General features: G+C 35.7%; 1 protein-coding gene and 1 pseudogene across 1 annotated transcript; both read left to right on the top strand.

Annotated features, from left to right (window-relative positions):
* The first annotated feature begins 2,171 nt into the window (after positions 1-2,171).
* On the top strand, positions 2,172-3,477 carry LOC125676521 (toll-like receptor 4; annotated as a pseudogene).
* Positions 3,478-17,411: 13,934 nt separating this feature from the next.
* LOC130053398 (toll-like receptor 4) lies at positions 17,412-21,942 on the top strand. The gene has a single exon (XM_056160556.1). It carries the CDS (start codon positions 17,545-17,547, stop codon positions 19,798-19,800), a length of 2,256 nt encoding a protein of 751 aa, XP_056016531.1. The 5' UTR covers positions 17,412-17,544; the 3' UTR covers positions 19,801-21,942.
* The last annotated feature ends 3,802 nt before the right edge of the window (positions 21,943-25,744 follow it).

Raw genomic sequence — 25,744 nt, 5'->3', positions numbered from 1 at the left:
GATACGCCACTTTCAACTGCACACAAAACGATTCCATCACTTTTTTAAAATATAGATTTAAGAAACACCCTCCATGTCACAAAAAGCGTACAAATTATCTGAATATTGATATACATAGTGGACAATTCATCATCAACATTGAACATCCAATCGAAGACCGCGCGTCATCTACGACACAGACTTGGGTGACTAACATACTAGCATTCATGAATAATCACACAACTTTAAAGTAAAACGTTCTAAGATGTGAATGGGTTTTTTTGTCATTTGAAATTTATATTTTATGAATTAAACCATTATAACAGTCCATATTCATTTTTATTTGTATTTCCCAATGTACTATTTGTAGCGGCGTATTGTGAACGTAACGGATATAGTTCAGATTGAGGTAAACAAAACAGAATAATGGATCAATATTATGGAAAGATCTGTTAGGATAAAATATGTGATGAAAAGAATATCCCATAGTTTGTGGTTGGATACGATTATAATCCAACTCGTTGTGTGTTTTCTATTCCCTCATCAAGGCAAAGGGATAAAAAAAAAAACCCACACACAACTCGTTGGATAATAATCATATCCAGCCACAAACCATGAGATATCCTATATTTATTTACTGTCCGTTATCTTCACTTTTTTTCATTTATTCTAAAATACCACCGAGGTGTGAATTGTCATGTCTCTAGCATTGGTATATCAATTGCTGTTTTTAGTTATGATCATATGTGTTGCTTTACCCGGAGTAATCATGTTGTAATAATTTCGAAATTTACTTTTTACTATGCCTTCACATGCCCAAGATATTTGGGTAAAAAAAATGTGATGAATATTTGAATCAGAATACATGTACCTAAAACCACAAAAGGCAATGTGCACGTGGCAAACACTATCCATAGTGGTGTGGCCTTTACGCATTCAAAACGTGCTGTTGGGCAAGATTTACGCAATCATAAGTCTTCACTTCCTGGTTATGGTACGTATAAAACTATTATATTATGTTATGAAAACAGATCGATAATTCATAAATCGAGTCCCCTTTAAAGCTGTTGATAGTGCAGATGTATGTTGTCGATAACCAATGTATAGAAAGAGAATGATGCCTTTATCATACTGGATTTTCATATTTGGATGTCTTTATCTTGTGGAATCCGTTTCGGCCTTAGCCAGAACATGCATCTTTGGAAATGTGACGTGTATTTGTTGGCATGGACACAATGGTGTCCAAGCTAACTGTTCAGGACGAAATGTAGAGAACATTCCTCAATTCAATGATAGTGTTGTTTGACTGGATTTAAGTCACAACAAAATTAAAGAAATCCCTCGACAGGGATTGCCTAAACATTTAAAATATCTTGATCTTTCTTCAAACAATATGACAACTGTGAGGAAACAGTTCTTCAATTCTTTACCAAAGCTCAGCTTTCTAGACTTATCGTATTGCAATGTGAGTGATGTCGAAGAAGGATCTTTCAGTGATTTGCATAATTTGCGATACTTAGATATTTTCTTCAATAGAAACCTAGAATTTGCGTCACTACCAAATTTGACGTTTGATCTTATCAAAACGAGGATAAGTTTCCTGCATTTGAATGGGATCACATGTATGACAGGAGCAGGTACAACCTGAAGACTTCATCACTTGAGAAATATCAGAGATACAAATATTACAGAACTCTTCTTAGACAACAATAGATTGGAAATCTGTGAACAAGGTGTCCTAAAAAGTTTACCAAAAACGTTAGAGGTATTTTCAATGGCTAAAAACAGATTAACAACAGGCATATATCTGTTAAAATTTGTATTGATGGCTAACCTGAGAGTGTTAAATACAAGTTTTCAGCAGGATCCACCGAAATACCCGGATTGTGCGATAGATCCATGTCGAGATAAAAAAAAATATATATATTGTTGATACCGTTGTTGGCTCCATCAATGGTGCCCTAGAAAACCATTACAAGGATGCTTATACCCTTAGTTTTAATTGAACGATACCGTCACCCCCAAATCTTGAAACATATGATGCTCATACCAGTAGATTATACTTACGTAGTGTGGATTTCGCTGCGCATGTTCCACATCTTCGACACGTGTACCTTCAAAACAATTTCATACTATCTTGGACTAAGCATTTGCATATTAAGAATAACAGTATAGTAACCTTTGATATTTAAAACAACTTCTGCTCTCACGTGTCACCACAACGTTTGCAGGATTTAAAACACGTAAGACTTCTGAATATGTCTCACAATGACTTGGGCCAAGACCTGGAAAAGGACACCGAAGGCCAGCTATTTAAGAATCTTGAGAGTCTTGAAATTTTGGATTTGTCATTCAACAAATTTCTTCGTTACCAAAGCATATTCTGAAAAATTCGAAAGGGATAAAGTACATTAACGTCAGTAACAACAAATTATCTGACTGGGAGGTTAGTGTGAGGGGTATGTCTAACTTAAAATTGCTTGATTTATCTCAAAATAAATTGACAACGCTTGATGACAACGCTCGTGCTAACATTGAGAGAGTTTCAAACATTCCAATTTATCCATTGATTTGTCTATGAATGCACTAGCTTGCTCATGCAAGAATGAAGAATTTCTCGTATGGATGAAAGAAAGGAAACAACATTTTATCAACATCGACAATTACACGTACTCTCCACCGAACCCTCGATTTAGTTTTAGAACATTTCAAAAATCTGTGATTTCGTTGTCAAAGTCTTGCAAATCTTATTTAGGTTGATATATTGGAAATGCAGTGTCAATGGCAGTATTTTGTAGCTTTGTAACAGGTCGATTGCTTGTCAAGAACAAATCGAAAATCCGATATATTGTTTACAAGTCAAAGCAGAAGTTCGGGTAGGTAAAGCAACCATGGATACAGGGATCAACCAGCGTGCATTGTGAACATGATGCATTTCTGTCCTACAGTGGTTGTACTTTGATGTTTATACTAAATGAGGTAATTCTCCGTCTTGAAGGAAACAGGAATATGAACCTTATTATCAGAGACCGGGACTATTTGCCAGGGTTTCCAAAACTCGATAATATTATATACAGTCTACAAGAGAGTCGAAAAACTGTTTGCGTTGTATCTAAAAAGTACTTGGAATCCAGGTGGCGCGACTATGAACTGAACATGGCGAAGATAGAAGGCATTGTCGATCGAGGGTGCTTGGATTTTGTCATTCTTATTTTGCTACCGGAAGTGTACAACAACTGTTATCCAAGTAAAATTATGGATCTGGTGAAGAGAAATTGCTATATTGAATAGCCGGAAGAAATGTGTGCTTGTGACTATTTCTGGGATAAATTGGTCAATATGATAGAAAGCTAAGGAAATACCAGTGCATTTCTGCAAGTTTCGTCTTCCGCATATATTTATCTTGGACCAAGATGAAAGAATTGAATTTACATTAACTTTACAGTTTGTGCACAGAAGTGGCAAGTGATATAAATGAACGATAGCTTTGAATTAATGCATATCGAGTATTTGATAATGGGATGAAATATACCAGTGACATTACTTGCGAAACTGCCCATCATATCGCAGAAGTGTATGCTTTAATAAAATGTCAAACTTTACAAAAAATGAAAACATTCAATGGAAACGCCTATGGTATGACATGAACAAAGAAACAAATGCATAGAATATTTTGGAGTCATTTAACGCGGGTTTACCGACTTTTTTTCTCACTCGAAAACCCCTACTGAAAATTCGACCGATGTATCTTTACAATGTATATACTACTTAAAAGTGTGTGAAAATTGTTTTTCATTCAACAGCAAAGATATTTAGTAATTACGTCTTCAACATACCATTGATGACACTGTTTTCCGTTGAATTATCTCAACTGATTCGATATGCAAGAGCTTGTTCTGGATATAGTCAGTTTTGAAATCGAGGTAAGCTACTGACAAACAAGTTGATGGTACAGGGATTTGAACAGTCTCGATTGAAGTCAGCATTTCGCAAATTCTATGGTCGTTATAACGATCTAGATCGTCAATACAACCTTGCATTGGGTCAAATGCTGTCTGACGTGTTTCATAGCGATTGTTGGTCTGTTCTTGGCACACTGATTTTGACTGCGGATAACTCCGTTTACCTGATCAGGATATAGGGCTCACGGCGGGTGTGACCGGTCAACAGTGGATGCTTACTCCTCCTAGGCACCTGATCCCACCTCTGGTGTGTCCAGGGGTCCGTGTGTGCCCAACTATCTATTTTGTATTGCTTGTAGGAGTTATGAGATTGATCACTGTTCTTTATCTTCACCTTGCATTGAAAATAATAGTGATTAACTTCATTCATTGCATAATACAACTTAAAATAGAGAGAAGTTGGTGCTGTTTATCTTGATAATACTGATATCAAAGCGAAACAAAAACATTTTATAATATCTTTTTTAAAATTATGCGGTAATCGAGTTTGGTTTTTTTTAAAGGAAAAGGTGTCAAAGTTTGATAAAAACCATCAATGCAGCAGTTTTTAACAAATAGCGTTGTAAATATTCACAACGTCATTCAACAACGTTATTCGTTTACTTCCCATGCATCATTTCAAAAATAACCCAAAACAACGTTATTGACTCTTGGTTTTGAAGGGGAAATCAATATGTAAAAATTTCTTAATACAGTTTATATATAAACGTGTACATTTATTACACTACATATCTTAATCATGTTGCCCGTCTAATAATTGAAATTCTTTTCTTCTTTTGCGATCGCATGATCGCAGTAACAATGAATAAACTAAAAATTATAATAGTATCATTTTATTTTTGAGTACCATTAAGGTGGATTTTTTAGATTTTATATAGTTTAAAGCTGACATGAATTAATAAATACGTACACCTTTCTCATCTTATCCGCCATATTTCTCTCAGGTAGTCTAATTTACTCTACCCGTATATACCCCAAATGTGATTGTCACACCTGAGTGATTTTTCTAGGTGGACTCGACCAGTGCACATCTCCGATAGTAATATATAGGGAACGCGAAACAAATAAAATAACATTTTAAAACATTATGCTTTGCTCAAAATTACAAAATATTTATTGTATACCAATGCAACATTCCGAAAGTTTAGATAATTTAGAAAAGATGCCAAAAAAAAAAAAGAAGCTTTTCTTGCATACTTGCAAGTGCATGCAAGTATTTGCAGTTTCTTATGAAATAAATGCGGAGAAATCATTTGCCAATTACATACTGATAGAATGGAATAAGCAAAGAGCATAAAATATATTATTTATATCTATTCTTGCAAAATACAGGTCCATGCCATATGCATAATATGTAATCATATATGCACGTGGCATATTCGCCAAAAAAACTCGTATCAAATACGGACGTCTATTCAACAGGTATCGGAAATGTGCACTTACCGAAAATATTAGATTCTCTTTATTCTGATAAATCCACGAAACAAAATGATAAACTCCATTTGTATCTCGTTAGAACTTTACAACAAGTTGTCATTCCATTATACAGACTGCGACACACTTCACCCGTGCCAAATAGGGTGTATTCAATCGGGGGAGATGTCAGAGTCGAAAAATTTTCCTGTATTGAATGCTTGTCTGGTCGAGGTTTTGCAGTTTATAGAAATCGGGAATCTAATCCTATACACTGAGCATCTGGTTGAATATATTGCGTGCTCAATTCAAAATTTATCGATGATCATATACAAACTTGCATATACAAATAAGGGAATAATGATCGAAAATATACATCTGTTTAAAAATGCGGGTATTACATTTGCAATCCATAATAAACAGTTGATTACACAAAGACACATATAAAAGGAAATATATAAACGAAAATATAGTTTTATTGTTTCTTTGGGAACCACATAATTATTTACGGTCTCCGTATGTCCATATTCATTGATTGGACGAGAGAGAGAGAGAGAGAGAGAGAGAGAGAGAGAGAGAGAGAGAGACTGTCCTACTTCGATATACAATATATCATTTCACAGAAGGAAAGAAAATTGATCACTGATATAATGGTAAGCTTACAAGCATTAAACATTTTCAGCTATTAAAAAATTTGTTATTGACAATATATTAAAAACTTACAGGAGTTGATGCTTATAATTGAATTCATTACAAATTTAAAAAAAAATATCAGTTTTAACTGTGCATGTAGAAAATACTGACTTTGTATGTTAGAATAACGTAAAAAAGTAAATTGTCAAAAAAGTGGGGAGAGCAGACCAGCCCAGCCTCCCTGCCCACCCCAACCCCTGTATACGTGCCTGAAACAACATCAATTTGTGTTGAAAGAAAAGTGCATATCTGCATTTCATTAAATTCCAAAGGAGCTCGGATTTATGTGTTCCCCTATTGATTATTTTGTATGTAAGATTCGTTCCCGAATTTAGAATCATGCTTTCAGTCAGAGCAGAAATAAAATCATTTTGAAGTACATCTGGTTTGAATGCAAATGTGGGGTTCCTTCTTTTAATTTCATCAGACTCATTTGAACCCCCTCCCCCAAACTATGCAGCTTTGTTTTTATTGATATCTAAATCGGCATATGAATCCGGATATACATTATAATGTTTTTTCGTGATCATATAGATATTGATACTAAAAAATGTTGATACTCTTGCCTTTTGCATATCCTACTAATGCATTACAGTAGATCGACACTGTATCATATAAAAAAAACAAAAAAAAAAACCTCAACACGAATTTTACTAATTTATGAATACTAACATCTTATCGAATACATTTGAATTTGAAATTTCGACGTACAGTGGTATGTCTATTTTCAGAATATATCCATTGTGCCAGATCTCCGAGATGAAAATAATCATTATGGCATGTTACAGAAACGTTAAAACACACATATGCTATAGTTCTGCAATGCATGCATGCGATTTTTCTGAATACATGTATTTATGTATTCGTGAATGAAGTTCCTACGCTTAAAACTATCTTGACCTTTATGCATTTTGTTTTGTGATTTTGGTTTACCATTCCTTACACTGTGTAAATAAAGTAAAACTTGGTAAAGGGTGCAATTCTACACCATACAATTAGTATGCATGCATGTGTTGAAAAGCAAAATGTACATGTAATAACCAGACATGTATCGTCATTTTTCATGGGGTGGGGGTACAACAGGAAGAAAAAAATGGAAAATTGGATTCTTTAAAATTTCTTGCTATTCAAAATAATAATTAAAAAGATGAACGAAAACATCAATAAAATAAAACAAAACACCCAAACAAACCAAGATGTTTTATCCGATGTTCAAAGTCCTAATGTGGGGGCGAAGGGTTACAAGAGTCTTTTATTTTGACTGCCTCAATAATTTCCCCCTACACTTTATTTTCTCCCATCGTTGGGGGTGGGATGGGGTGGTTAGAGTCCTCTACTATGAGTACCTCATAATATCTTCATTTTCTTAATTGGTGGTGGTGAGTGTCTTCTACTATTATATCAGAACTTTCAAGCTGGGGTCAATTTTGGGGGGAGGGAGTTGTCACCCAATATATTTTTTATTTGCATTACAAAATCACGGCCTCTCACTTCTACATCTGTCGGCGCGGGTTCGAAACCCGCTCGCGCCAATAAGTGAGAAAGTTTCCCAGTTTACTTTCGGAAGGTCGGTGGTCTCTTCCCGGGTACATTGTATCTGGTTTCTCTCTTCCACCAACAAAAACTGGGCGCCACCAGATAACTGAAAAATTGTTGAGTGTGGCGGAAAACATAAAAAAAAAAATAACAAAAAAGTGGATATTGTTATCAAAGGTGGGGGACAGACACTATTGGCCCTTGATTCTAAGTACTTTGACCTTTGTATTTGGGAGAGAGCCTACATATATAGGCTATGCATGTTGCCCAATCCTGTTGAGTTTCTCAATAAAATATGTTTAAATGAAAAAAAAATTATATGTGCTTGATAACTACTCATATGATAAACTCAATTATTACATTTTGCATTACTACAATTTGCATCCGACGCAGAATGTAATAAAGCAAAATGGCATAGATATATAAGATCTATTAAGCGCCGAATATTAGCATAAAATGAAGTAATTGAAAATAACATTATTTAAAGAGACACTACAGCTCATTTTCCACATTTTAATAAAGTGTTTTTTAAACCATGTATTGATAAAATGATAAATTTCATATCGATACTGACAATTTTGAACAATTGGGATGCATCAATTTACTCTCAACTGCGCTTTGAAGATCGTTCGGAATTCAAAGGTTTCTTCATGCTGACTCGGACTTTTGAATGCTTATTTACATTACGTGGTTTTGAATGACAGCAAAGGTGTTCTGTAGGAAATTATTTAAATTCCCCTTCAAGGGGGTCCACACTCACCTTTCAAGTATAAGATTATTCCCTGCTCCTTATAATAAGTAATTACAAATCATTATTTCAACAGAAACCTTCCATGTTCCCATTGACCGTTGTTTTTACAACTAACACGTGTCATGTTCAGATAAAAATAGCACTTACTTTTAAACGTGGTGTCTTCGCAGCTAGTCTCAATGGCAGATTTAGGGGGCCAGGATCCCCCTCCCTTTTTACCCCACAGATTGTGAATGAAAATCCAAATTTTGCACCAGAATGGCCGATTACTTTGGCTAATCTTTGACTTTCACACCCCTCTTCGGAAATCCTAGATCCGCCACTGAGTTACATGTGTTTCTCCGAGCTCTTTGTTTTCCAACGGTCATACTGATCCCAAGGTAAATTTTACTTCACGTATGAGTTTTATCTCATGCTATTTTTACCTCTTTTCTCACAGAATCTTTCAAAATTCTAGATCTATCAACTACACTTTCTCTCTCTGGACGACATGCTGCACTGTTTACTGTCTATGCGCATGCGTCTGAAGACTGAAAGGAGGAGACTCGATAGTTTGTGTATAGGCCATCAAAAAGTATTAATTTTTACGTTAAAACGATAATTTGAACTTTAGATAAGTGTTATTTTCGCAAAGTTCATACTTTCAACAATGCAACAAAAATTGAGAAAGCGCTGGGAAAATTGTCATTTCATGATTTTTGCGCAAAATGAGCTGTAGTGTCTCTTTAAAGATATGTTTTATTTTTAATTATTGCGTGCTTTAAATGAATCAAATAAATCTGTAATATCAATTAATGAGAGCAATATTGAGTTACTGTTCTGTTATACATGTATTGAATTAACGATATCATTTGTTTTAATAAGAGCGCGATTATTACAAGATCATCGTTTGAATCTATCTCTCTCTCTCTCTCTCTCTCTCTCTCTCTCTCTCTCTCTCTCTCTCTCTCTCTCCATACACTCGTGCAGTGTTGCATATGCAAATTATCTATGCACAAACAATTTATGTACCTAAAAGATTTCCTGATTTATAAATCTGCAATACTCTGACAAGCAAATCATACGGTATAAGGATTCATGCACAATACAGGGTAAATATTCTACTCTGATACTTCCCCTGATTGAAGATAGCTGATCGGCACGGGCTAAGTGTGTCGCAGTCTGTACAATGGACAATGTTGTTTACTGTTGGAATACAAATGAAGTGTACCGTTTTGTTTCATGGATTATGCTAATAAAGGGAGTTTTACTACCACTTTGAGTATTTTCCACAAGTGTACACGTACATCTTTGGTCCTTTACAGATATTACGAGTAGACCCAGGTAAATAATCATCCGCATTTGATGCTTTTTCATGGCGAGCATACATGGCCATGTCTTCTTTTTTCGTATAGTAGCATTTATGTATTTGCATTTTGCTTGAAGTAAGTGTGAACGGTATAGTTTTTATACCCTTTACTTATTCCATTTCATCAATAGATCTAGATAATAGATGAAATATTTCTCCGCGTTTTTGTATAGTTTTGACGTATTTATTGAAAATGTATCACATTCACGTAAAGAAAAGGCATTCTATATTTATTTATCCAAAGCTTTTAGAATGATTTACTACTGTACGATATGTTTATTGTAATTTTGAGCACTGCATGGTGTTTCAAAACGTGATTTCATTTCTTCTTGGTGTCCTATAAATTAGAATCGGAGATGTACGTGTTACCTGTCGAAGCTACCCGCACAGGTAAATCGAAAACACTGATGTGAAGTGAAGCGTAGCACAACTCGTACCCTTATATACCATGCGAACCCTGATACATATAACAATAGAATATCCAACTAATATGGTGGATTAGCAAAGAAATATGGCGGACATATAGAATTATACTATATTTATTAATTCATGTCAGCTTTAATCATTTCTTAATATTCTAACAAGAAATACAGCCAAAGTTGTTTCTATTTTACAATATATTTATGTTTATTTTGCACGTACACACCCTTACAAACACATAGAAATGCTCACTTTCCCCAGCCAAATAACTCCTCGAAAACATCAACGGGGTGTAAAACTATAATCATTTTTAACTGGTATGCAGATTCACTTGAAACGTCTTCTACTTTATCTAATTTTCGACCAACTTCACTCTCTTGTTTTTTTGTAGATTTAGAGTCTTGAGCCCGGGTTTGAAATAACCGTCCGTCCGACCGCCCGAGACGATCAATTTTGCCACAGGCGAATAAATTTCTTCGTATAGACATCCGACGGGACGTGATGAAATATCCGCTAAATAAAATTTAGATGAATCAAATTCATTCTTGAACCTGTAACAAAATGGACAGACTCAGTCAATTTAGTACAGTTTACTATTTATTCTACCGCAATTCAATAAAATATAATGAACACTAGTCTAACGAATTAGATCAATTGTACTTCATTAGAAGATTGATACATGAACTAGTAATACATGTAAAAGCAATTGTTTTAAATGCAGTTATTTTCTCAGGGCTAGTAGGTCTTTGGCAGGGCTAACAACTTTTACAAGCAGTCAGCCCTGCATGCGTAGCTAATTCTACAGCGACTTTCAAAGACTCAAGGAAGTTCGACTTTGCTAGAATACATGTAGGACCTATTGTTTACTTGCTGTTCATTTATTCATTTGTAAATATGATCTATTCTCTCTCTCTCTCTCTCTCTCTCTCTCTCTCTCTCTCTCCACCAAATGCACGTCAAATTTCTAGGGGAGACCTTTGAAGTATAATCAACACCGGTTTATCTTCCGAGGGGGTTCTGGAAATATTTTCATAGACATTTCCAGCAGTACATATTCAATAGTTTTCTTTATGTGATATACCTACCCAACGCTTTCAATTATTCAATGTTGTCCGATCTTCATGACATTTGTATGATGGGGTAGGAATAAAATTATGAACTGGCCATTTTCAAATGTCCGCCATAAACGTGTCAAATCTCTGAATTAAACTTTCATGAACTGGGAAACCCCCGTCCGATTTTTTTCTGGGTGGTTCTAAAAACGTTTATAAAGGCATTCTAAACATCACCTCCTCAAGTTGTCCACTGCTAAACGTTTAACAGTAACAGGATGATAGCTGGTATTTGCAAATTAAATCACTCTCAGTACTATATAATCTGACTTTAAGCGAAACTGTTTAAACCCCTCTGATATCAACTTATTTGTCAATGGCCTGGTTCATTCAGTAGATGAGTTGTCAAATTAAATTACTCCTCTTAGGCTCCTGATTCTACCTCTGTTATATCCAGGGGTCCGTCCTTGTCCAACTCTCTATTTTGTATTGCTTATAGGAGTTGTGAGATTGATTAGTGTTGGTTATCTTCGCCTTTCATTTGTTTGCTGATAGTAAGGTTTCTGAAGACATTTTATCAAAACGTATTGCAGATGTTTGAATTGTATCAGATTGAGAGATTTAGGGAAGCTGTGTATAGATAAGGCAAGTTTATGTCTTAGTACTATAGGAAGCTGTTTTTTTTATCCTTTTATTTGTTCTTATTGTTTTTTGCTTTTTAATTCCAATTACCCCCCCCCCCCATTCACCATTTTTTTCCTGCTTTGTTTATTTAAATACGTATGTGGATTTGTGTTGTGTATTCAATCAAATGTTCTATATCTAGCATTTTGTAGATTCATTTCATATATCGTTATCTATTATAAGCACTAAATTCTTATATCAACAGGTAGACTTGACATTGTACATTAAAGGAGAAAGTTTGTATATTTTCAGGCTACTGTCTACTTCATGGGCTGCTTTTGATGATAAAAGATAGTTTAAATTTTGACTGCGGATAAATCCGTTGACCTGATCAGGATATAGGGCTCATAGCGGGTGTGACCGGTCAACAGGGGATGCTTACTCCTCCTAGGCACCTGATCCCACCTCTGGTGTGTCCAGGGGTCCGTGTTTGCCCAACTATCTATTTTGTATAGGAGTTATGAGATTGATCACTGTTCGTTATCTTCACCTTGCATAATTGTTTGTTCTTTACCAGGAATTCCAGGTATGTTATTGAAATATAATTGAAAAGTGATTGTGGATACGCAATTTCTTGTATTTAAATGAAACTATGAATACAACGAAAAGTGATTGATATATCTCGTAACTCCTATAAGAAATACAAAATAGAGAGTTGGGCAAGTTACATCTTGATCAGGTAAACTGAGTAATCCGTAATCAGAATCGTTATGCCAAGACCGGCCTAACTATTTATGCTTTTAAAACGCGTCAGACAGGATTTGATCCAATGACAGGTTATATTGGCAAACTACATCGTTATAGAGACCATAAAATCAGTGAAATACTGACTTTAAACAAAACTGTTATCATCCCTGAATATTATATTGTTGTTGATCCAGTGCACACCCACAGACACAGGTACACAAACATAAACACACACACATATATCAATAAATAAAGAAAGAAAGAAAGATAGAAAAATAGATACATAGATAGATTGATAGATTAATAGATATAAATATATATGCATCAAGTTCCAACAACACCCGATACTTAGAAATGTCGAATCCACGACCTGGATACAAGGTCAGATACAATAAACTATACAAATGACAAACGATATAAATGATATTACTGATAATCTGTTGCCATTTTAATAATTTTGAAAGCTACCTTCCCCATGGTTACACGTGTCTAGGATGTTTAAAAAATAACCTTTGTAACGATTATTTCGAATTGAAATCTCTACCCTACAACCAAAATAGGCAATGCAGGTAACTATACCTAAACGTGTGCCCTTGGTTTATTGAAACTTTGCTATCGTGTAAGATTGGCACGAATATAGGTTTACACTTCCTGGTTTGATACGTGCAGAAGTAGTCTATAATGCTATGGAAACAGATGATTGATAAAGTGAGGTCTCTTTAAATCTGTTTATAGTGCAAATGTACACATGTATCTTGTCGTTAATCAATGCATATAATAGAAATGAGGCCTTTATCGTATTTTGGATGTCTTTATCATGTGGAATCCGTTTCGGCCTTAACCAGAGCATGCATATTTAAAAATGCGATATGTATCTGTTAGCAATGACACAATGGTGTCAATGTAAATTGCTCAGGGAGAATTTTGAAGACGATTCCTGAATTCAATGAGAACGTAGTTTGGCTACATGTAAGTCATGACAACAAACAGGAAATCAATCCACATAAACGGCTGAAAAATTAAAATATCTTGACCTTTCTTCGAATAATCTTAGAAATAACAGAAAAAACTTCTTTAATTCTTGACCAGAGCTCAGCTTTCTAGATTTATCGTATTGCGGTGTAAGCGATGTGGAGGAATGCTCTTTCGGTGATTTGGATAATTTGCGACAACTAGATATATCCTTCATTAGAAACGCATTAGATCTAGAGATTTGCGTCACTTCCATATGCAAGGTGATCGAATTTTTCATCTCATCAAAACGAGTATTAGTTTATTAGTTCCCTGCATCTGAATGTGATCACCTGTAAGACAGGAAACCTACCAAAAACGTTAGATATATTTTCATTGGCTAACAATAACAGGTGTGGCCATACAACATTGGGGTACCTACTCGTCCTAGGCACTTGATCCTACCGTCGGTGTTTCCACAGGTTTGTGTTTGCCCTTGTATTCTTTATTGCATTGATGAGAATAATTATGTTTGTTATCTTCGTTTTTATAACAGATTTTGAAAATCTATGTCATCTGAAAGTGTATGATTTCAAAGGTTATTCATACATATACTCGCAGCATGGTAATCCAGAGTTGTGCGCAATTTTAACACTAGAAATCGAAAACGTTTTATATACTACGTTCAAGAAAATATTGCAAAAATGTCTAATTAGTCGTTAATTCAATTCATTAAAAAGGTCATACAAACTTTAATTTAGGATAAAGTTATACCATGAGAACAAATACATTTTGTAATCCATTTTTTTTTTTACAGTTAGGGTACGCATTTAAGAGAAGCGGTGTCATCGGAGTTGTCATTAAGTCAGAATATCATAATGTGATACTTTACACGAAAATATACGGTAGAATGTCCCTAATCCATAAAGGAAGTGAACATGAAAATGTGACAAAGGGTTTAGATTTGTCATTTTGATGTATATAATGAATTCTGAAAATTATTAAGATGTAGCTTTCTTCAGTAGGGAGATATTTCATAAACATTAACTAATCTTTTCAATCCTTCGAAGCAGCCATATTGAAAAAAAATATTACCTCCCTGCTGGGTTATCTCTTAACATCCACCAGAGGGCAGCACTGATGCTGACGTCAGTAGCACACATTGTGTATTTTTGGCACATTTTAAGCATCAATGTTAAAATGTCATCAGCAGAAAGTGAATTAAATATGGAATATCAGTTTGAACCAGGACGAAATTCTTTCTCAGAATATTACTTCTTCACCAGCAGTTGATTTTAATGAGAGAGGAATTTTCCTTGATTGGTGTGCTTGTGGAAATTCTAGCTATGGGCATATCAAGTGCAGTTCTCTACACCCATATTTTAACACGGTGTGTCGAAGTCCTGTTATAATTGATACAGCTTACCGTTATCCATGGATTTATGTATCCAGAGAGGAAGGGTCCCAGAGGACTTGGATAACAGGTTTTTTAAAGAAGTAAGAAAAATACGAAAATGAAAAATACCTCCTCTATTCACAGGTATTAAAATTTAAACACAACATGGCATTTGTGTGTAAACATTTCCAATTACACACACACGTGATAAAATACAGTAACAATTCTGTTGCAGACATGCTATCAAGATTTATGGCCTATACAGACAATTTATCAACTAGGTCAGACGTGTGCAGCCTTGTAGGGGATATTTACCCTTATTTGTTATGACATAAATTAAGGGAGCATTTCCTAAACAGCACTGCAATTATGAAGCATTTCTTAAAACCTCAGACTCTGATACAGATTCTAAATCCAAAATTTATCTGTGGTCCATGTACATCAATTATTTTAAAATACATGTATGTAAATTACATGCCTATATTGCAGTACTTTTATGACACAGTCACGTGTCTTAATTATCCCCAAATATTTCAATATCTAATAAAATTAATTGAATTGGAATCTTGAAATATACGGTGCTTCTGAGTAAGGTCAGAAGTTGGAGGGGCTGGAAATATTTTGTGGGAGTGTTTTCTTCCTTTTCTTAATTATTGTAATTAGATTTTATATCAATTCCTTTTGCTCCAAAACCTTCTCCATGAATTCTAATATGAATCCATAAACTTCTTTCTGCTAAATAACAATGACCCAGTCAACAGCAATGTGTCTCATCTACGTTAGAGCACAGATGCATACTGGGAAATAATGGATGACCTCCATAAACCTTTAAGTTAGAGTCTTTAATTGATTAAATCTTGTAATAGAAACAAGCAAATTAGATTTAGGCCACATTATTCAATTTTAGGAGGTCTTTTAAATTTATTATGCAACAAATATTTTTTTCATCTTCACTTCCTTTGATTTTCATGCCTTGCCTAAAGAGGAAAAGCCCTGAGTAATCCACGCACATTACTGGACGGAAAAGGTACTGAGAGTTTCATTTTTGCCAATAACTACTGATAATTACTGTTAATGTGCCCCTGTTACTGATAAGGTTTGATATTTACCGATATTTCAAGTGTTGGTACATGCATGATTGATTTATGTACGTACTGCGAAATGCTGACATTTACTGTCGTTTATGTGGTGAGCTCTGTTAATTACTTGATAATAGAACATCTCAGCACCACCAGCTCTATAACAGTCGAGGACTCAGTAATGTTTTCTATTTTGAGTTTACATTGGTGTATCCTATCTATTCGCGGTAGCTAAGTGGTAGATCGTTACCATGTAACTATGTTACATTCAAGAAAAACTGACTGAACAGCCATAAGGCGAAAGTTCGAGAAGGAACTGATCGTGGATAACTATGTGATCATTTTGGATTTCCCTGTTTTAGATTATTTCATAATTGTGCCGATTTCTTCATTATTGATTATATATATATATATATATATATATATATATATATATATATATACTAGCACTAAAATCCAACAACACACAACATCCAAATTGTCGGATCTAACAGTAGATACGATGTCATACCATTGACATAGACGAGAAAACTAAAAACTAACACTATAACTAAACTACAAAAGCTGATAACAAACAAAACGCCTACATACTAAAATCATCGAGTGTAATTTGATCCAATAGAAAAGCCTGTTCTAATCGAGCGTCAAAACTGAACTGAGAAAAAGATGAACCAATCTTTACCCTTTGGGACCTGCCATTTAAATAAGACTGATTTTATTTTATTGCATGTGAATCAAAGTTATAGTATCTTAATTTCTTTAGTAGGAAATCAGGCCTAACTAACATTTACAAACGTTATCCCAATAAGATTTCCTTGGTCCATGGCATGTAACAATCATGTGACGTCAGTACTTTTATTTAGTGCTGTTTGGTAAGAATTGGATTCCCTAAATCCAGACTGTGAGCTCACAATAAGATCAAAGGCTCCAGTGAATTCACGTACTTAATAAGCTATGTGATTTTCAATGACTTTAGAATAAGTTGGTAAGGTTGATTTTGGTCGGTAGTTACTTGGATCACGTTTATCGCCCTTTTTATATAGGGATGACTTTAGCTTGTTTCAGATGAAAGATGAAGATAACGAACAGTGATCAATCTCATAACTCCTACAAGCAATACAAAATAGATAGTTGGGCAAACACGGACCCCTGGACACACCAGAGGTGGGATCAGGTGCCTAGGAGGTATGGTGCCATTAATGGTGCTAGCATTAATAAGATGGAAGTGGGCTTACAAACTACAATGAAAGCTACACCTGCTGATTTATATAAAAATCTATTAAGTATTGTTACTTTGTATTTCTATCTGATATACAGACTTGGGAGACCCACAAGTTACAATCACTGAATTTACCATAAAAAGTGTGAAACGTAACATATCTACAACCAAAATAGGAAATGGGGCAAGACGTGGCGTGGCCTTGGGTTATTTAAAACTTGCTGTTATGTAAGATTTGCACAATTATAAGTTTACACTTCCTGGTTCTGATACCTGCAGAACTATTTTATAATGTTATGAAAACAGATTAATTATTCATAAAGCCAGTTCCCTTTAAAGCTGTTCATAGTGCAGATGAATCTTGTCGTTAATCAATGCCTATAATGGAAACGGGGCCTTTGTTGTATTGGATTTTAATATTTGGATGTTTTTATCACATGGAATCCATTTCAGCCTCAAGCAAAACATGTATATTTGAAAATGTGAAATGTATTTGTTGGCATCAAGACAATGGTTTCCATGTTAACTGCTCGGGAAAAATTGGAAAGAAGATTCCTAAAATTGATGATAATGTAGTTTGGTTGGATTTAAGTCACAACAACATACAAGAAATTGATCCACAAAAACTGCCTAACCGTTTAAAATATCTTGATCTTTCTTCGAATACTCTTACAAATGTGAAGAAAATGTTCTTTAATTCTTTACCAGAGCTCCGCTTTCTAAATTTATCGTATTGCAGTGTAAGTCATGTGGAGGAAGGAGCTTTCGTTGATTTGGATAATTTGCAACACTTAGATGTTTCCTTCAATAGAAACTTAGGATTTGCGTCATTGCCAAATCTGACATTTGGTCTCATCAAAACAAGGATTAGTTCGCTGCAACTGAATGGGATCACATGTAAGACAGGAACAGGTACAACCTTAAGACGTCATCATTTAAGAAACATCAGAGGAACAAATATTACAGAACTTTCGCTAGACAGCAATAGACTGGAATTATTTGAACCAGGAGTAATCGGATGGTTACCAAAAACGTTAAAGGTATTTTCAATGGCTAACAATAAATTAACAACAGGTGTATATCTTTTAGAATTTGCACCAATGACGAATTTAAGAATTTTGAACGTAAGTTTACAGCTTCATCCACCGAAATACCCGTTGTCAGTGCTCGATAGATGTCAAGATAAAGTGGAAAGACAAATTTATGATGGTGCTAATGATTCAATCAAAGAACTGTTAGAAAACTACTACAATAATGATTATTCTCTTAACTTTAACTGGACGATTCCTTTACCCCCAAATCTTGAAACATATGATGCTCATTCTAGTAGATTATACTTTCATGTTCCAGACTTTTCTGTGCATGCTCCAAATCTTCGACACGTGTACCTTCAAAACAATTTCATAATATCATGGACGGGGCATGTACAAATGAAAAACTGCAATATATTAACCTTGGATATTTCAAACAATCTCTGCTCTCATGTGTCACTACAAAGTTTGCAAGCCTTGAAACATGCACGATATTTGAACATTTCTCACAATGACTTAGGACAAGATTTAGAAAAGGACACAGAAGGTCTACTGTTTAAAACTCTTGAGAGACTGGAAGTTTTGGACATGTCATTCAACAGAATTTCTTCGTTACCAAAACAAATTCTGAGAAATTCAAAAAGGATTAAGTACATTAACGTTAGTAACAACAGATTATCTGATTGGGAAGTTAGTGTGAGTGGTATGCCCAATTTAACATTGCTTGATTTATCTCAAAACAAATTGACAACGCTTGATGACAACGCTCGTATTAACATTGAAAGAGCTTTCAAACACTCCAATGTATCCATTGACTTGTCTGAGAATGCGCTAGCTTGCTCATGTGAGAATCAAGAATTTCTAGTATGGATGACAGAAAGCAATCAGCATTTTCTCAACATCGATAATTACACGTGCTCTCCACCGAATCCTCGATTTAGTTTTAGAACATTAAACAAATCTGTGATTTCGTTGTCAAAGTCTTGTAAATCTTATTTAGGTTGGTACGTTGGATGTGCAGTGTCATTGGCGGTATTTTGTAGCTTTTTAACAAGTCGGTTACTTGTCAAGAACAAATGGAAAATCCGATATATTGTCTACAAGTCAAAGCAGAAATTTGGATGGGTAAAGCAACCCAATATGCAGGGGTCAACCAGCGTGAATTACGAACATGACGTATTTCTGTCCTACAGTGGTTGTACATTAATGTTTGTACTGAATGAGGTCATTCCTCGTCTGGAAGGAAACAGGAATATGAAGCTTATTATCAGAGATCGGGACTATTTGCCAGGATTTCCAAAAACGGATAGTATAATGCATAGTCTACAAGAGAGTCGAAAAACTGTTTGTATTGTGTCCAAAAAATACTTAGAATCCAGGTGGCGCGACTATGAACTGAACATGGCGAAGACAGAAGGCATTGTCGATCGGAGTGGCTTAGATTTTGTCATTCTTATTTTGTTACCGGAAGTGTATAATAGCGGTTATCCTAGAAAAATTATGGACCTGGTGAAGAGAAATTGTTATATTGAATATCCGGAAGAATCGTGTGCTTGTGACGATTTCTGGAATGAATTGGTCGATATGATTGAAAGTTAAAGAGATACCAGTGCTTTATCTGTAATGACTATTTCTCCATATATTTCTGTCGGAGCAAGGTGAAACAAATTAGTTTACTTTATATATATTCTGCACCAAAACTGTAAATATTATAAATGAACGATCATCTTTTAATGTGTATCGAATATTTGAGTTTGTGATCAAATATACGAGTGGTATCACGTCTATCATGTTTCAGAAGTGTATGCTTTAATGAAATGTAAAACTTTCACAAAGATTAAAAGCATTGAATGGAATCACCGATGGTGAGGCAGAAAGGAACAAGTGTAAAGGATACTTACGAATTACTTAAATCCGTGGGCTCATTTTCATGGATTGTCTACATTTTACGACTTCAGTTTTCATTGTCGTGTAACGTAAATTGAAGCTGAATATAAATTTTGTAATTGTTGAATACACAAAATCATGCGATAAAGGTAAAGACAAGATCCAATAAAATTTAGTTCCAGTAATCTATATCAGATAACCCAGTAATTTAATCCTGTTTAGCGTTTAAAGCGTTTGAATTTAAAACCAAAAATCTTTAAGAGTCTTTGTCCCTGATGTAACTAAGTAATACGATCTACTTTTAACCACATTTGTGGGGTTTTTTATTCCAAGATTTTTCGGGTAGCTAAGTTTTGTCCCGTTCTGCAACATTTTTCCTCAAAGGATTTCATTGTTCCATAGTTATTTTCGCGTTCATAATCTATTAATGAAGCAGCACATAGATGATATTTAATATTTTCTTGTGGGATATATAATTTATTTAACGAGTGAGACAGGATTGTTTTCTAAAAGTTATCGCGTGTGCGAAGCGCCGAGCATAGCCTAAATTTTGCAGCCCTTCGCAGGCGATTGTGACGTATCCATATGGGTGAAACATTTTCGAAAGGGACGTTAAACAATATACAATCAAACAATCCCCCAGTGAAAGTTAAATTCAAATTAAATAAAACGTGAAAAATTAATTACGTATAACGTAAACTGAAGATCTTCTTATGTATCGCAGATGAATATTGAGACAAGTAGTCCCGGTTGTCATTTTCAAATCGTGAAAATAACAACTGTGAAAATATCAATTCTTATTCCATAGATAAATTTCAGTATTTCATTGGTGAAAATGTAATAGATACAGTTGTTAGATAAAATTGACAGGACTATTTTAATAGTAATTTATTTTATACTGGCCGGTTTCCAACAAACCCCTAAACGCATATCAACACTTGGCATCATTTCATATGAATGACATGGGAAATGGCTGTATATGTTTTGAATAAATGCATTTTGTACATGCTGTATATAGTAGAAAAATGAAAGATATCAAATACATGTAGTTGTCATAATTGTTGAAGAAAAACCCCTCGGTATCGAGGAACTATTTAAATGAATACAGTATATCCCTTTAATTTTTTATTCGGTCAAAAGGGGATACTTACTCCTCCTAGGCACCTGATCCCACCTCTGGTGTGTCCAGGGGTCCGTGTTTGCCCAACTATCTATTTTGTATTGCTTATAGGAGTTATGAGATTGATCACTGTTCGTTATCTTCACCTTGCTTTTAATCGAAACAATTGGCACTCTGGGTTTTTCTCCCCTTTGTGTATATGATGTATTACATTCACCTTTTATGTTGAGGGGTCATAAACAGTGATGACTTGAATTACTTTATAATAAAAGCTGAATATAAACTGAATATGAGTTTATCAATCTCATAACTCCTATATGGAATACAAAATAGAGGGCTGGGCAAAGACGGATTCCTAGATATACCAGAGGTGGGACCAGGCCCCTAGGAGATTAAGCATCCCCTGTCCACCGGTCACACCTGCCGTGGGCCCTATATCTTATATGTATAATCTTATGATGTGTTTATTTACTTTCAATTATGATACTAATTCCTTCAATGAATTGTAATTCCATTGTTTTACACAAAAGTAATTGGTGACTTCAATTTCGTGGGTTTTTTTTAAATAACTATATATTCTTCAGTTACTTTGGAGTCAATATCGTTGTTCATTATATGCACTGATTTCTTATATCAATAGATAGACTTTATTTTGTACCTTGAAGTAGAAAGCTTGTATTTGTTCAGAGTGCTGTGTAATCCATGTAATGTTTTAGATAATAAAGTATTGTTTCAATCAATTCATATTGTTATATTTAAACCATGAACCATTTAATTGAAATATGATTGAAAAGTTATTGCAATTACACACTTTTTTGCAATTGCATGCATTTGATTAAATGTAATTGAAAATAAACTAAATTACAAACATATTCAATTACTTTGAAAACAGTAATTTATTACATTTGATTACAATTACTGATCTCAATTACCCCCATCCTAGGTCACAAATAGAGGAGAAATAAAGAAAATAGAATTAGAAGTTATTATCAAGTATCAAATCTAAGACGTGAAAATACTTAAAAATCGAAACTTGTCACCTGGCAAGGAATAGAAAGGAACCGATTTTGATATAGAAGCATTTATTAGAATATCTTTTAGATTACATCCAATATACCGCCTCCCAAACCACAAAGTAACCTTTCGCATAATCAGATCGAATTTATGAAACGGCCAGATCAGGTCGAATGAAGCCTGTAGACCTAACTAGTATATTCAGAATCAAAATGCAAACGAAATTCTGGTGTAACATGACCTCGTAGCTTTCACTTCATCAAAAACACTTACGAAATGGTGAAGGACTTGTGGTTGATCATATAGTGTCAATCCCTTGGATCTGCTGGATAAATACCACCAATTGACATATGACGAAAAATTTCCCATGAGATATTGTGATGAGTTCTCAGTGAGATCAATTTATCCATGGAGAGTTCGGAACAATGTTACGATGTAACATGTGATGTCCCATACATAGTTCATTGGTGGGAAGTAGCTATTAAATGGTTGCCAAGGTAATGTTTAGACTATTCCGGTGAAGATAGTCCACTATGCAACGCGTCACATTATATGACACTGGGTATTGTCTTGTGGAAAAATTGAATTGGTGACTGTGCTCTCTGTAGTTATTGAATTGGTATGTCTCTAAATCATATCAAAATTACAAACGCTAAATAAATACCTGAAATGATTAAAATTTTCAATGGCTGCTTCATATGTTTGCCATGTATTCTCTCCCACTGAAGCTTTTAAAGGTATATTGGTCTCAACTATCAAATCTGCAATATATTGGAAGGGGACTGAAGTTTGTGCGGGGTCTGCATGTAGGGCCAAAGCCCAAAAGCGGTTACACTGACAACGAGAAGTAGAATCTGTTATTGCATTAGATTTTGTGTTAATATACTGAGCTCTAAAGTTTATGTTAAACCGTAGCATGTGCAGCACCAGTTTTCTTACTAATGTCATGACGTCAGGAGATTTGGAAGATTTTTCATTGATTGTCTGTACTGCTGCCTGATTAACGATATGAAACAATGTTCTCCCATTAGCAAGCTATGGACCCGATACAGACAAAGCCACCACTACTGGAAAGCGCTCTGAATGTATTGTCACGTAATCTACCTGTTACCGCCCAATGTTGTGGTCATCTACCATATGCCCATTTACCAATCCCAAGTTAAGCCATCAGAAGAACCCTTTGAACTATCTGTCAAAAACTGAAGTGTGTCGTTATCAATCCAAAACTTTTCTGGGAATAAAGTCACCCCATTATAATGATTTCAAAATGTCAGCCATATTTCCAAGTCTAATTTAATACTGGGTATAGTCAGTTTTTAAATCAAGGTAAGCAACTGACAAACAAGTTGATGGTACAGGGATTTCAACAGTCTCGATTGAAGTCAGCATTTCGCAAATTCTATGGTCGTTATAACGATCTAGTTCGTCAATACAATCTCGCATTGGGTCAAATGCTGTCTGACGTGTTTCATACCGATTGTTAAGCCGTTCTTGGCACACTGATTTGACTGCGGATGACTCCGTTTACCTGGTCAGGATGTGGGGCTCACGGCGGGTGTGACCGGTCAACAGGGGATGCTTACTCCTCCTAGGCACCTGATCCCACCTCTGGTGTGTCCAGGGGTCCGTGTTTGCCCAACTATCTATTTTGTATTGCTTGTAGGAGTTATGAGATTGATCACTGTTCGTTATCTTCACCTTGTAATTTGTGTCTAGATTTTTTTTTATACCCACTGTAACATCAATAAGCCTTCTGATAAAAACTCTACCAAGTGAAAATCATGTCACACAAAATTAACTGAACCTATTATAAACTGCAGCTCTTGTAATATCAGTTTTTTTAACCTGCAAAGTTGTTTATAGTTAAGTATGCAGTTCAGTCAATTTGTCCTGGGGCAAACTCATCTCTATCGCTACTTTATCGAGTTCAGTTCCTAAAAAATTCAAACATATAGTCGACTCGACAGTCTTGTCGTAAGCTATGCGAACAACCAATTGAGCACAAATTCTATAAAAAAAAAAAAGCAATGTGTGACTGTATGTTATATGTCTCCTGACTTGCCCCCGAACAAAAGGTCCTCAAATTTTCGAATGTCCTTTTCGCACAAGCATAAAAAGTCTGCAATCAGAAATCAGGTTCACTGTAGGCTTGAATCACTCACAATATGTGCTTTGTGTGGTTGGTCTCGAAAACGCTTAAGGTTAACAAAGCTGTAAGAGTTATCGCGCCTATCAAGGAACTAAAAATATTTTTAGAAAACGGTTGTTGATAAATACTATATACTACTCAAAATTTGATAAGGATCATAGATATTTTTATGTTTAGAAAATTAATAACTGCATAACTGGCAATATTGTGTCCAAGTGAAATCAAAAACGTCTTCAACAAACTTGCACGTGCATTTAATGCCATGGGAAATGCGTTTCTCATCACAGTTTATGCTTTTGCTACCATTGCACGATTTTCACTCAGGCATCGGTGTCTGATTCTTTCTAAAATTTCAAACTTACACTACGTTTATCAACACAATGCCCCCTCAACGTGTAAGGCGTCGCCTGACGACAGAACAACTGGGCAGATGTATTGGAATGCTTGACGCTGGCTATTCACAACGTGACGTTGCAAATGCACTAAACGTCAGCCAGAGCGTTGTAAACGGGGCCTGGAACCGACAGCAAACTTTTGGTACAGCAGCACACCGACAGAGGTCGACAACCCAACGCCAAGACCATTTTGTGGCTTTTCAGGCACGACGCCATTCCTTCTGGGCAGCAACCAGCCTACGTAACGACCTCCTGAACGCCTCGGGGGTGAATGTGTCCACTCAGACGACACGGAATCGGCTTCACAATGCAGATCTCAACTCGAGAAGGGCATGTGTTCGAGTCACTCTGACTGTTCGACACCGGCGGGAGCGATTGGACTGGGCTGAAGATCATGTCACTTGGACACAGAACGATTGGGTTCAAGATCTGTTCATCGATGAGTTCAGGTATTGTTTGGACTTTACAGACAGGAGGCACCGAGTGTGGCGACGACAACGTGAACGTTTCCATGATGCCAACATCAGTGAACATGACCGCTATGGTGGTGGTTCCATCATGGTCCTGGGTGGAATCAGCAGGGATGGAAGAATAGATCTTCATGTCCTGGAGAGAGGAACAATGACGGGGGTGCGGTACCGGGATGAGATCCTCGATGTTTACGTCAGACCCTACGCTGGTGCTGTTGGCCCTGAGTTCATCCTGATGGATGATAACGCCCGTCCTCATCGCGCCAGGGTGGTGGAGCAGTACCTTCAGCAGGAGACAATTGTCCGTATGGACTGGCCAGCGCGCTCGTCGGACTTGAACCCGATTGAGCATGTATGGAACATGCTGCAGGTTGCCCTTTCACGCCGTAGAGCACAACCCACGACTTTGGCAGAGCTCGGAAACGCCCTCGTGGAAGAGTGGAACAACCTTCCCATTGGAAACATCCGGGTGCTTATTGACAGCATGGCTCGACGTTACCAAGCCGTC

This window comes from Ostrea edulis, chromosome 3, assembly GCF_947568905.1.
Source record: "Ostrea edulis chromosome 3, xbOstEdul1.1, whole genome shotgun sequence".
Classification (NCBI taxonomy): Eukaryota; Metazoa; Mollusca; class Bivalvia; order Ostreida; family Ostreidae; genus Ostrea; species Ostrea edulis.
Note: the sequence above shows the minus strand (reverse complement) of the source record. Positions and strands in the feature narration are given on the sequence as shown.